We start from the raw sequence: 13,454 nt of genomic DNA on the forward strand, positions 1-13,454 counted from the left end.
CAATGAGGAAACTGTGGCTGAGAGGAGGTAAGTAACTTGCAAGGCACAAGCCAAAAGAATTTCAAGCCAATAAAGGAAATTCCAGACTCAATTCTTTGCACTGGCCCTGCTTCTTTCTGATTATTCAATGCTAAGTTGGGCACTCTAGGTTGGTCCAATTCAGAGCAAATCCTACAATCCTTCCATAGTTTTACATGGAGGAACCACCAAACCTTTTACTAGGACACTTTAAAGACTAATACTCTGTCAAGAAACTAAATTCCTTTTCTCTGCTCTTCTCCAATCTCTGGTAGAAGCATTTGCAAACACAAATAGTTAAAGGTCACCAGTAAGGAGCAGAAGAAGGATTTTTGCATGATCCATCTGTGCTGGGATAATCTGGAACTGGCCGTGAACATGCTCAAGGCCTACACACCACACCAGTAATTCTTTTTCACCTGCCATCCACACCAGTCAAATGTGTTATTCTTGTACATTCTTCAGAGAACAGTGTTAGGCATGTGTGCTTACAGATTGGGCACTCAATAAGTGAGACAGAAAAGCAAGCTTCAAATATAAGATTTTAAATTCTCAGTTCAAACCTTGAGAAAATAAGCAAATGGATGGTGTGTCCTAGCTGGGAACTACTTTTAAGATAAATCTGCTCACATATGACTACTGCAAAGAGGGAGGTTAGAAAAAAGAGGCAGGTTATCTTTTTCCATATAAGACTGCTGATTTTTTTAACAGGTGAGAAATTTGGGGATCTGGTTGCAATTTTGACACATACTGCTCATATGACCTAACAAATTCTTTATATTTTCTTTTTCTTTGGCAGAACTGGGGATTGAACTCAGACCCTTGTGCCTGCCAGGCAAGCGTTTATTCTACTAAGCCATCTCCCTGGCCCCATGTATTTTCTGAATAATTTATTCATCTAAGAAAGGACAAGTTTGAACTAGGCTAGTAATTTTTTCATTTTTGTCTTAAAGCTATAGATCCTTTACTTTGAAAACAAACTCTTATAAGAATTCTCAAAATTCTTGTCCATTGAAATATTTAATTTCAATCAAGGCAGCCTAGCATTAGACCAGGCTAGATAGAGCCATAGATATATCTTGGCTCTGCACATGAATAATTATATAATCTTGGACAAGTTATTTTATCTCTTTAACCCTTAGTTTTATTCATAGAAAATGGGACCACTAATAATATCACTCTCATATGCGTTGGAGGAGGAATAACTTTATGGCAGGGAACTCAACCCATATGAGCTATTATTAATATTGGTATTATTATGCTATGGGAGCATGTCAAACTTTGCCGAAGCCCTGGTTTATGGAGGTGGCAAGTGCTTGTAGTAATCCTTTCATACTTAGCATTTAAAGGATTATAAATAACCTTTATGAACCCATTCTTCATTAGTATAGGAGCTTCTACAATTAAGTGGTGTTTATCATTTGTGATAGAGCCAGAGAGAAATGAGAGGAGGGATTAGTTAGGACAGATTCATGGCTCTGGCTGTAAATGAGGAGGGGGAGAGAGAGTGAAACCCCACGAAGTGGACCTTTGGTGGGGCTGGCAAAATTCTGTTTCCTGACCTGCTGTTGTAACAATGTTGTTGTTCTTGTAACAATTCACTTACACATTTGTCCTGCATGGCTTTCTATGCCTTTAAAATGCAATGTTTAGAAAGTGATGCTTCATAAAATCAGTGAGTACATATATGAGGCTTACTGTTTTCCAAAGTGTTAAATTTTTAGCATGCAATGACTATTAGTGAGGATGTATGATTGTTTCTTACAATTAGAATTTTGTTTGCTGTATCTGAAAGCACGTGTATACAATCGGCCTCCTAAGCCATGTTTAGGGACTCATAAGTCTCTGCAACAATTTCATCTGATTCTGTAATGTTCATTTTTTAAAGACACACTGAAAACACAAAAGTCTTGTCCTCCATAACTTGGCAATTGTCCTGATTCCTTATATTTGCCTTGAAAGTGTTTCATCATTATCTATCATCCTTCTCTACTAAGAGAAAAATCACAAAGCCTACATGTTTTCTAAGACCTGGAACCTCCCTTTAGGTTCATACTTTATAGAATCCTATTTGTGCAAAAACCACATGATTTAAGTTTCCTGAGTTGAGGAGGAAATTGAGGAGTAAGAGCTTGTCCACATCTTTACTGCTAGGAGGAGCACACACATTCAACCACACCATCTGTACAAGTGGTACAGAGTCCAATGTGCTTATCATTATAAAGGTTTATGATTTATGCTTGCTAGTTAAACATGCTTATGATTTAAACTTATTTTCTCTGGCAAGAAAGAAGCTAGTCAGCACCACAGTGCAGCTAGACCATGGGAAATAGAAATACATTTCAATGATACATACTTGAACTTTCTCAGGTTAGTAAATGCTACTGTTTTCTATTCTTCCTGTAACAAAAGACCTATCCTCCTGCAAGTGTTCCAGAAATTTCTAATACATTCACTAGTAAAAGCAGTTAAAAGTTTGTTTTTCTTAAAATAGCAATTATTGCACTAAAATAATCACTGAGAAAGGAAAGGCATGCCCGGTCTTGGCCTTCGAAATACCCCACGTTAGGCGGGAAGGTAAAATCCATGCTAATAAGGCAACTGAGAACACATTCCACAAAGTGCATCAGTAACCACGAGGTGATAAAGTCCACAGAGAATTCATGGTGGCAGCAGTCAGACTCAAACAGGAGAAGGAGGTATGATGAAACTTCAAAGCCTGTCGTGTGTTCTGTCCTGTCCTTCAAGATTTCATTAAATTTGCTACGGTAAAATTAATTGTGCATCACATGCATAATCTTCCACTGCTCCACAGAGAGAGACAGGAAAGTCTGAAGATGAATAGAGGAAGAAATAAGAGTATGCTGGCATATTCATTTGTTTTGAAAGGAATCTATTAACCAGAAAGAAACAGTAAATTCATTTTGCCTGACTGAGGAGGCAACACTTAAATCACACGGACCAAACACAGCCCAACACGGCAACAAGAGTAACTGGCTTACTCTAACATGAAACCATTCTCAGTAAAGTATAAAGAAGAAGGACTAAAGTAACCCAGATTTGTTTTCTAAGAGACCAAGATGAGACCCATGGCTGTTTTCCTCAGGGAAGTACAAATAGAAACAGTTGCTTCTTATCAGAGTACCATAGAGAACTTACTACTTGTCAGGCACGGTAGGAGAAGGCTTGCATGCATTAGAGCTGTTGGGGGGAAAGTTTCAGTACGTGCTCGAATAAGCAGGGTCAGGGTGATCACCACACACATACTTGTAACTTAACTAAGATTACACACGTGATTGACACAACTGGAGGAAATTTTTAACCTTGTGGATTAAAAGGATATTTCAATAGTACAAAACCCAAATACAGAGTGAGAATTAGTGACAACAGATTAGAAAGATCTCAACATAGTTCTGCAAAGCTTAATAACACTTAAACACACTCGTTAAAATTTTGACTTGCAAAGGAGCAGAAATTCACAGCAATTGAGTCTCAAGTTAGGAATCTGCAAGAACTTTTGCATGAATCAACATTTGTACTAAACACATAAATCACCACATTTTTCAAGTAAGAAAAGTACAGACTAGTCTTACCTTATTGCTGCAAAAGGCTGGAATAAAAATTACTGACTTACACAAGCAACTTTCACATGTATCTGAACATCAAACACAACACACAATATAAAATCAAAAATAACTAGAACAGAAAAGTTTTCAGTCTGACCTTAAAAATACTGAGCAAATCACTAGATGAAACCAGATCAAAAGGAAGGGCATTACACCAGCTTGTAGCCAGATGTGGAAGGGTCCCTGACTACACAGGGCACAGATGGTATAAAATGGGGAGGGGGGCAAGAAGATCCGAAGCATAAGGCAAATAAACCTGGTTCAACTTATACAGGTAAGATTGCTCTGAGGAATGAATAACTTTCAAGGCAACTGATAAGATTTTAAATTCAGGACAAATGGTGCTGGAGGTCTCAGGCTGAAGAGTGTGTACTAGTTCAAATTTGAAATTCTTTTGTACAATATTCAAATAAAATTAAGTTCTCCGTGATACATGAAAAATTATAGTGACTTGTTATAAAGAAATACTAAGAAGATAGAATTAGCAATGTTAAAACAGAATCATAAAATGATTAAAAGCCACATTACCTGGTTAAAGTCTCAGAAATCTGGGAAGAATTTAGAGGATGCTCACAAAATAAATAAATGCATTTGAAAACAGCAAACTCTATAAGTTTATTGAAATAAAACTGCAAGTCCTTTAATATTTCAATTTAAAAGTGCTAAAACTAAACTTTTTATCTTCTTAAAATGTTATCAAATTATTTTTTGTACATAAAAAGATTATAGGTACCATTAGTTGCTATAGAAAACTCAGCAAAACTGTATTTACTTCATTCTCATTTCTGTAATGCAAAGTTTTCTGCTTAATAAAACTCAAAGAAATATTACCCCAAAGGTTCAAGAAAAATTCTCTGACTTCAGTATCAGAAGTGAAAAATGGAAGTCTTGCATTTCATTGAATGGTTTGACAACATTTTTCAGGCACAGTCAACCAAAAACATTTAACACAAATTCCTGCAATCCCATGATTTCTGAAGGACACAGAGCATAGAATATCCAAAGGCTGGGTTATTGGATATTCTAGTAAGGCACATTCAACACACACATATACAATGGGACTTTAAGTTTCGGTAGCAATGATGAACAAAAAAATATTGACTTTACAATGGTTTCTGCTTATCATTCACATGGTTTGGGGAATAATTATTTTATTTTTGACACTTCTGTGTATTAAAAATGTCCCTCTCGTAACAGCTTTGCTAAGCTACATTTAGAAGGTGACAATTAATTTCAATGGAAATTCATTCCCAGACTACTTTGATAGTCATCTGAACAGCTTTGCATTATTCTACATGCAACTTTATAGCTCTGTAGCATTCATTTAATCTTGCTCAATGGTGCTGAACCCCAGATGCCATAAGACATTATAGAAAAGTAGTTACTGCACATATGGAGTAGCTGCTTTTTCTGAACATTAATTTCTTTTCTCTTAACTGGCTGAAATGATATTTATAAAAAGGAAAAGCCACAACTCTATATTAAAGAGTACATTATAGACTCCTGAGGTGGGCTACTTATGATTGCTATGGTCCTAACTATCAACTTATTTATGAGCATCATTTATGAAGTCTTCATGATAGTTATTTTCTGTCTTAGGAAAGCTAGTAGTATACAGGCAGTCCTCTCTAGCTTTCCTAAGATTGTTAGTGCTATACATTCAGATCAGTGTATCTGACAGCGCTTAGAGGTGAGGGGATTTCCTCAGCTGTTGTGCAGGGGTTGGATAAAATCAAGGATTCTCAGTGAGATCCAAAGCCCCCTGACACTAGTCACTAAGGAGCTGGCTGACACTGCAAATACTCAGGCCTCTCAGGTCTAGGGGAGGTGGAGAAATATGTGTGGTAAGTAAGCACCCCAGTAATTGCTCTGAATGTTAAGGGGCAAGAAGCCCTGGTAGATGATCTCAAATGTCCCTTCCACTCTCATATTCTAAGTTTCTCACTTTCCTTCTAAAAACTAAGTAAGGTCAGCACCATAAGACATGGTGATTTGGGGGCATTAATGAGTTAACTAAATAAGAAGCCTTCTTAGATCTTGGTGCATATATAAAAAATAATAATAAACCCAGAAGAGTCCAATCAGATGGGTAAGAAATCTATTTTGGCATTTCTTTTTTCGAAGGAAATGGTGGGGGGAGATCATCTAATTGCTACACAGGAGCGTAGGTTCCCAAAGACTTTTCTCTGCACTTCACTTCTGGTCTTTTTCCTCTTCACCCTCTACTCCTCCTGGATGTTCAGCTAAGAATCTAGGCTCTTCACTGTCCTGAGCTGCCAAACTCTGAATTATAATTGAGCTCAATATATTAATAAGTAGTATACAGGCAGTCCTCTACTTTGATTTATAATGAGTGAAATCATGTAGGTACAACATAAGGTAAAGAGTAGATTTATATTTTTAAAGAGGTTTTATTCAGAAAGCTAAAAAGAAAAATATCAAACCCTAATTTGTTACCTTTGGCAAACCACTTGGTAAAACATTTTTCATATCTCCTTTATGTATGTTTGTTTTATTCTTTGTGTTCACCACTGCTTATAGAGACAATGAGATCCTAGGATTTGAAGTTGTTTAAAGCATATTGGAAGACTTCTACCTTTGATAAACTTTATTAGGTGTATGAGTGCTGAATGCCTATCACTAAGTATAATACTTACACTTTCTAATCAAGTTGTGATAAACTCCTCAGAGAAAAATGTGAGAGGATCTTAATTCCACAAACATAGCTGGATAAATTCCGCTGCTGCTCCAGAACTGTTGCCTGGAAGGCAGCGCCCCCATGTGCTCACTGAGAATGTTGTCACATCTGTGTCTGTACAGAAGTTGGGCTCCTCCAGGAGAGGGGTACCAGACTGCAATGCCCACTTCCAGCACTACGGTTATTTCTAGACCTCAGACCTAACACCACTTCAGTCCCTGAGAGTAAGCAGCAGAGAACAAGGATCTGGTTACAGGAGAGGTCCGATAATGCGACCACATCTGAGACCAGGATTGGAGCAGATGTGGAGTGCTGACAAGGGTGATGTGTTGGTGAGGTTAGGTTGGCAGATGTGAGGATTTTCCTGATAGGGAAACCGGAACTAGGATGTAGCTCATAGACCAATGCCCAGCCACGTTGCTTGCTAGCCCTATGTCCCTCAAAAAGGGACAAATTCAGTCAAGGCTTAGTTGTGAGGGGGTGCATACTGTGTTTACTGAACCCAAATATGTCTAAAATTTTTTCAACCATAAAGTATGTAATCCTGTGCAGTGTAGACACCAGCTAAAGTTGAGAACAGGGCAAGGTGGGCAGGGAACTGGACCTTACAGTTTATTGGGTCATGTTTTCTTGTTGATGTTTTTTTCTCTATCAACTATACCATGAATGTAACTGGAACATTATATTAAATGTACACATCTGCTATGAACTATAATGTCATTTCAAAAATGAGGGAAAGTAAAAGTGAAAGAGAGAATCTTAAAATTGTGTACTTTAACCCCTCAGAAAATGCTTACAAAAGAAAATGGACAGGCTTCATGGACATGCTGTAAGGGGTATTATTCCTCTTCTTTAATGGGTGAAACTTTCCCGATGTAAGCCAGCACTTGCGATACAGAAATCAGGGAGTAATGGGAGGAAAGACACATATTATCTCAGTCAGATTTCCTGGATGTGCCTCATAGACCCTGAGGAATTATAAGATGAGAGTGAGCTCTTCGGTTTCTGTATGGCTCTTTGTGGAGAACACGAGGCTGCCTGGGAAGGATTTGGCCGGAAGGACCTGGATTTCACAGGAAGTTTCCACTTTTCCCAGCACTGGCCATGAGGGGTGGACCTCCCTAATAGTCACATGCCCCTCAAAAGATTTCCTCCTATCTCAAAGAGTATTAGCTTCTTTAATCTAAGAAGGTAATGAGAGGTTTTAAAACTGATTAAATCAGCTTAGTTCACACAAAGTCTGTTATGACTAAATATTCAATTAAAACAATTTTCAAAGCAAAATCTGACAAAATCTACTCTTGAAGCAATTTAGATGATAGATTCTTGACATGAGGCAAATTAAATCCTCCTCACAGCTGGTATTTTCCAAAGGGTCAAAAATAGTTGCAGAAGTTTGCTGGGACAAAAATCTACTGTGTGAGCTTGTCAGGTTCCATAATCATAAACAATAGAAACTAGAAAGCATTAACATGAGCCTAATATTCCTATTTATTTCATTTTATTTTTACTTCAAAGGCTTCATACATGCAAAAGTTGAACACGTCATCACAAATGCTTTAATGTTCAAAAATAAAAATTCCTCAAAATTCATTTAATTATGGAAATATATATGACAATTACTATGAAGTCAATTATATCCTTTGTTCTAATCTACCAGAAAAATATTTATATTACAAAAATTTTGAATTCCTGTCCAGAATAATTTTCCTTGAGAAAAAATTTCAAAACAAGTTGAATGTTTAAAGAAATGTACATTGTTGCAAAAGGGACTCTGTATCCTTAGAATTCATTTTGAAATTGCTGAAAAAACTCGTTTTTTAAAAAGTAGTTTTTAAAATTTTTATTATTATTATTATTGTTGTTGTTGTTGATATGGTTAACAATTCAATGAAAGGGCACAACTATTTAAAGTAGATTTTGTTGGAAGTCATTTATAAGGTATGAAAGGAGAACTTTATTTACAAATAAATAGAGTAGCCCTGCCTCTTTCTAGTGGTCAATATTGCAAGAGGACTTAAAAATCTTGGGAGTAGTGATACTCTAAATGCATCCATCACACTTTTGAGAAATGTGTAGTGCACACAAATCCCAGTGACTCAAAACTAAGCCAACAGGAAGGTCATCTACAATAGCTTTGCTCCTTCTCAGGTAAAAGTACCCAGAAGGTTGGCAGAGTCAAGAGAGGGGCCTGGTGTATTCTGAGTGGTCTTCGAGTTCCAGAGAGTGGCCATTTCCTTCCACTAAAACCAGGATTTCTTTGGCAGTGTAACACTATGCATACAGACAACTCCAACAATGACTATGGACAGGAGGTATTCCAGGTTTTAACTCTGTGAATGCTCACATGCATCCCACAAACAGCATTGACTTTCTGCTCCTACATGAAATGGAAGGGAAAGCTGCCCAGGTTGGAGGGGTCATTGATTATCAGAAATGACATAATAAGAGAAGGACAGAGGGATTATTTAACAAAGTGGGTTAGAGTTGATTTGGAAAGTTCTAAGTAGGTAAGCACATCCAAACTTTGAAAGTTTAATTCAAATAATTAAAAAATAGCACCCCCTATTTAAATCAGAAATATCAATTTTTTCTATTCAAAGAAATCCCTTGCTGCTACTCTGAGATTTGCTCTGAGAAGGGCAAATCTAGAGTCTGCTAAAACATTTCTTCTACAGAGGTTACAAAGACTGAAGAGTTTGATCCTGATACTAAAGTGTGATTATATTTTGTTAGCTGAACGAAATATTATTTTCCTTTCATCATTAAAAATTATTTTGGAAAGGAAAAAATAATAAGATATGTAGACTGTCAGTACAAAATCAGGTTAAATATGGTTTTCCTTTTCCCTGGGACAGAAAAAACAATGCCCAGCTCACAGCACACAGAAATGTGTCACAACAAATAACCAGAAGACAGGTTTCACCAAGCTCATATTCCTCCTGGTACAGTGTGGTTTCAAAAGCTGGATTGTCATGATTATGCACATTCTCATTAAGTAGGTGCAGCAGAGCTACTGAAAGGGAAACCAAGTTCTTGTGCTTCCATGAAAGGGGAGTGTAGAAAACAATAATTAGCCTGAATAAGGAGTTTTAAAGGGAAAAAATCTGTGTGAATAGAACAGAGAATTTAGAAATCTAAAAAAATATATGTATATTTTAAAAAGCAGGTAATATGACGTTAGAGCCCCATATAACCACCCCCCTACCCCACCTGCTACTTTGAGTCCTAATTGCCCAATCTGCACGCACAGAAACCCACTCTAAATGGACCAGCACCAGGCTTCGGCAAGTCTTCTCTTCACTCTCCCTCCTGTTAAGACCGTTTCCAAAACCAATCAGCAAAGGACAAAGAATTCTTTACAGAGTGCAATTAGTGTTTTCCACGTCCACCTTCAAAAGCATGATGCTCTTCATGGGCTAAAGGACAGAAAAAAACAAAAAAGAAAAAAAGGAAAGAAAACTTTAAGCAAAGGATGGGCCAACCCTCCTCTAGGCATCTCATTTAGTTTCCCCAAATCTTGGCAAGAACTCAAATACCTTATTTGCCAGTAACTGTTAGCTAAGGCGTGCATTTCCTGAGAAACGTAATAATGAAAATTAAAACAAGGAATAAACAAGCAATGGGCATGCTGCCTGTTTCTTCTTGTTTCACGGGAGAGGATGACTCATCCCCACAAGCTGATGAGGAAAGTATGCTGTACTACAGGCAAATGCTGCAGGCAAATGCACCCCACAAACTACAGGGAAAGGGGCCTAGCATACACAGGACAGAGTAGTTCACAAGCCTATCTTCAAGAATAGTGACACAAAAATAAAATAAAGTAAAATAAAGAATCGCACAAGAGTGATAAGAATGATACCTCCCCCTTTCTCAACATCTTCTGTGGCAAATTAAGTTCTATAAAATTAATGGGTCTTTTATTTTTCTCACCCACAGCCCCTACTGATTTTCAGCCTGTCTTGCAAAACTGCTAATAATTAGCAAATTTATAATAAAAAATTATGCCATCAAAAATATTTTTAAAGACTTTGAGAAAATGGAAATGAAAGACAAGTGGGAGCCCTACGAAAAAGAACATTTCTTCCAAGGCAGAAGGCCAAGTTTGAAAATCCACTTCCTGGATTGGTTAACCATCACTATGAAGCAAGGTCTGATAACACCCAGGGAGGGTCAAGATCCCATATGCTTTGTCCCCACCCCACCTCACGGGAAGTGGTGTTGTTCTAGGAAGACACAGACAGATGGGCCACTTTGCCTCTGAAGCCCTTCCTACCTCTTTGCTTTTGACATGGACTAAATGGTTCACACTACTGCTGGGTGCTCTTTGAGATCATCTCTGTGTATTCTACCAGAGCTTTTCACTGAGATGAAACATCAGAGAAGATGTGCCTCATAATTCCCAGTATTGTTCTGAGTTGGTCAAATTCCTAAGGGTGGCCTAAATTTGACATAATTTAATCAAACATTACTAACGGTCATAATTATAAATATTTCACTTTCCTTTTTTTTTTTTTTTTTTTTTTGGCGGAACTGGGGATTGAACTCAGGCCCTTGCGCTTGCCAGGGAAGCGCTTCTTCTACTGAGCCATCTCCCCGGTACCCCCTCATCTTTTTGTTTTTAAGAACAATGTTTCATGGCAGACATTTAAAAACAAAACAAAACATGGATTGGGAAGATGCGTGAGGTGGCATACAACCACAGTTCCAACACTAGAGAGGCTGATGTAGGAACATGGAAAGTTCAAGTCCACCCTGGGCAACTTAGCAAGACATTGTCTCAAAATTTAAAAAAGAAAAAGGGTTAGAGATGTAACTCAATGCGAAGATTCAACCCTAGTACTATATATATATATATATATAGTAGTAGTACTAGGGTCAGGCAGAGGAGTCACAGAATGATACCTATGTTATTTTATAAATTAGAAAATAATTTATAAATTATAAAATAATTTATAAATTATAAATCCAGAGACAGGGACTATCTGTTTTTTCTTTTCTTTTACTTTTGGATGTGAGGGACAGTTTGGGGCAGCCATCACTGAAATACTATAACATCTATGGGCTAAGCAAGTGGTACAGACCATCGAAGGCCGCCTTGTCTGAACACCAAGGGCCAATCTGACAGTTTCAGGGAAACCCCTGTAAGCCAGGAGACCGCTGACCTTATGCTGGAGTAGCATCAAATATAGCACTAAAGCAGACACAGAAAATATGAATACAGATGGGCATCTGTGTATGCCAAGACACCTGCATGGGGTGAAGGACATAGCTCAGTGGTAGAGCATTTGCCTAATGTGTACAAGGCATTGGGTTCCAACCCCAATATCAGAATAAAAAAAATTATTCATGGACACTAAAATTTGACGTTTAAATAGTTTCCTTTTTCACAATATATAGTTCCTCTTTTGGTTTTTTCCAACTACTTAAACATTCAAAAACTGTTCTTTATTGAAACCCATACAAAAATAGGTGAGGAGGGAAAGAGAGGGTGGAGGGGAGGGATTTGTTTTGAGGTTCTTGATTTTCCAGCTCCTGCTCTAAATAATACATAGGAAGAGACCTTTGTAATTCAGCTGCTCTGAAGAACTTCATAGAGCTGATATGGTGTGTGTGTGTGTGTGTGTGTGTGTGTGTGTGTGTGTGTGTGTATTTTGACTTTCTTACTCAAATATTTGGTCTGTATGGAAACCACATAATTTATAATGGCTAAATTCTGTCCGACCCCTAGGTCCCATGACTGAGTATATCACGATTATTTCTACATGGAAAGTCTATAGTTACACAGCTTCTATCAGCCTGTGAATACTTACACCAGGATGCTATTAACAAGACAAAATAAAAGCAGGAGTTGGCCATTTCTAAATCATGCTGTGAAACAAATTTGTGCCCTGACGACATTTCTCTAAATTACTCTGAAGCACATGGTATATAACCCTGCTAAGTAAAGGACTGCCTGCTTTATATAAAATAAGGAGAAAGGCTTGTTTTATCCCAATTCAAATTTTTACTTGAATAATCTTTGAGTTTTTTAAATGTTAATATGTGCCATTAAAATATGATTTTTGCTGAGACCTGTAGCCATTACTCATCAATTTGACAATGGCATCTACCTTTAGGGTGTTTATTCAGCTTGATTCAACTGGTCAAGTTGTAACTTTCTCCCCATTTGCCTTTTTTTCCTTCCTCCCAGCCATCAGGATGGCTAAGTGTTGAATCATCATCCTAGGCTTGGTCAGCCCTACCTGACACCTATGGCCCCAAAAAGTGGCCTAACTGCTCTGTGGCCTATTTGTCTAACAAAACACATCACGCTAAACTGCTGCTAACCGGTGTGTACCATGGAAATTTATTCAGACTCCTGAAGTGGAAGGAACTTTCGAGATCATCTAAGACTAACTTCCTCAATATTAGAATGAGAAAGTACAGGAGAGGAAATTGAGACTCGTGTTCATGGTCACACTGACGATGTGCACGGAAGTCTAGAGTGCCTGACTTAAGGAATCCAACTGCATTTCTCCTCCTTGGAGCCAAGTGTGGGACTACCTTCAAAGGGGTAAGGAAAAGCCCATCTAGAACTGTCAATGCATCATCACATTCCTTTGATAATTAATGGCTGAGGTGAATACAGTTGATACATTCCTAAAACATAAAAATGGATCAACAAATTTGCAATTTTCACACTGCATACCCCAAACCAACATATGCAGTGCTGTCTCCCCATCTTTTTAATTTAAATTTTCATTTACAATTCGAGGATCAGAGCCTCCTGATGATGGCAGGCTGTACAGCCTGAGTCACTATCAGGTGTGTGATTCCTTACAGGAAGGCCTGTGTTTTCTATCTGCTATGATATAAAACTGGATGTTTTAAGGTCGTTTTTTGGCAAGCAGCTGAGAAAAGAGATTTTCATGTAGTGCATTTCTACAATTCTAAGATGCTCCCTGCGAACACTACCTCCCTCCTCTATTTGAATGACCATGTTTATTTTCTGTTTCTTCCTTAGTAATACTGAAATAACAGGGCATCTTATCATCAAGAACGACTTAGATTGGATGAAATACCATAGCTTTAAAAAATGGATGAGTGGCTTCAGGTACAGTTTGGGACAC

The 13,454-nt window shown here is 37.7% G+C and overlaps 1 protein-coding gene across 2 annotated transcripts in view; it reads right to left on the reverse strand.

The window, feature by feature from the left end:
* Nucleotides 1–4,510: 4,510 nt before the first annotated feature.
* Nucleotides 4,511–13,454, reverse strand: part of Eif4e3 (eukaryotic translation initiation factor 4E family member 3) — a 44,776-nt gene continuing 35,832 nt past the window's right edge. For both annotated transcript variants that reach the window (XM_023713299.1, XM_004629507.2), the window contains exon 7: nucleotides 4,511–9,761. In XM_023713299.1, coding sequence (XP_023569067.1) covers nucleotides 9,715–9,761 — 47 coding nt within the window. In that variant the 3' untranslated portion in view covers nucleotides 4,511–9,714. The remainder of the gene's footprint in view (nucleotides 9,762–13,454) is intronic.

This window comes from Octodon degus, unplaced genomic scaffold (genome assembly GCF_000260255.1).
Source record: "Octodon degus isolate 3935 unplaced genomic scaffold, OctDeg1.0 scaffold00030, whole genome shotgun sequence".
Taxonomy (NCBI): domain Eukaryota; kingdom Metazoa; phylum Chordata; class Mammalia; order Rodentia; family Octodontidae; genus Octodon; species Octodon degus.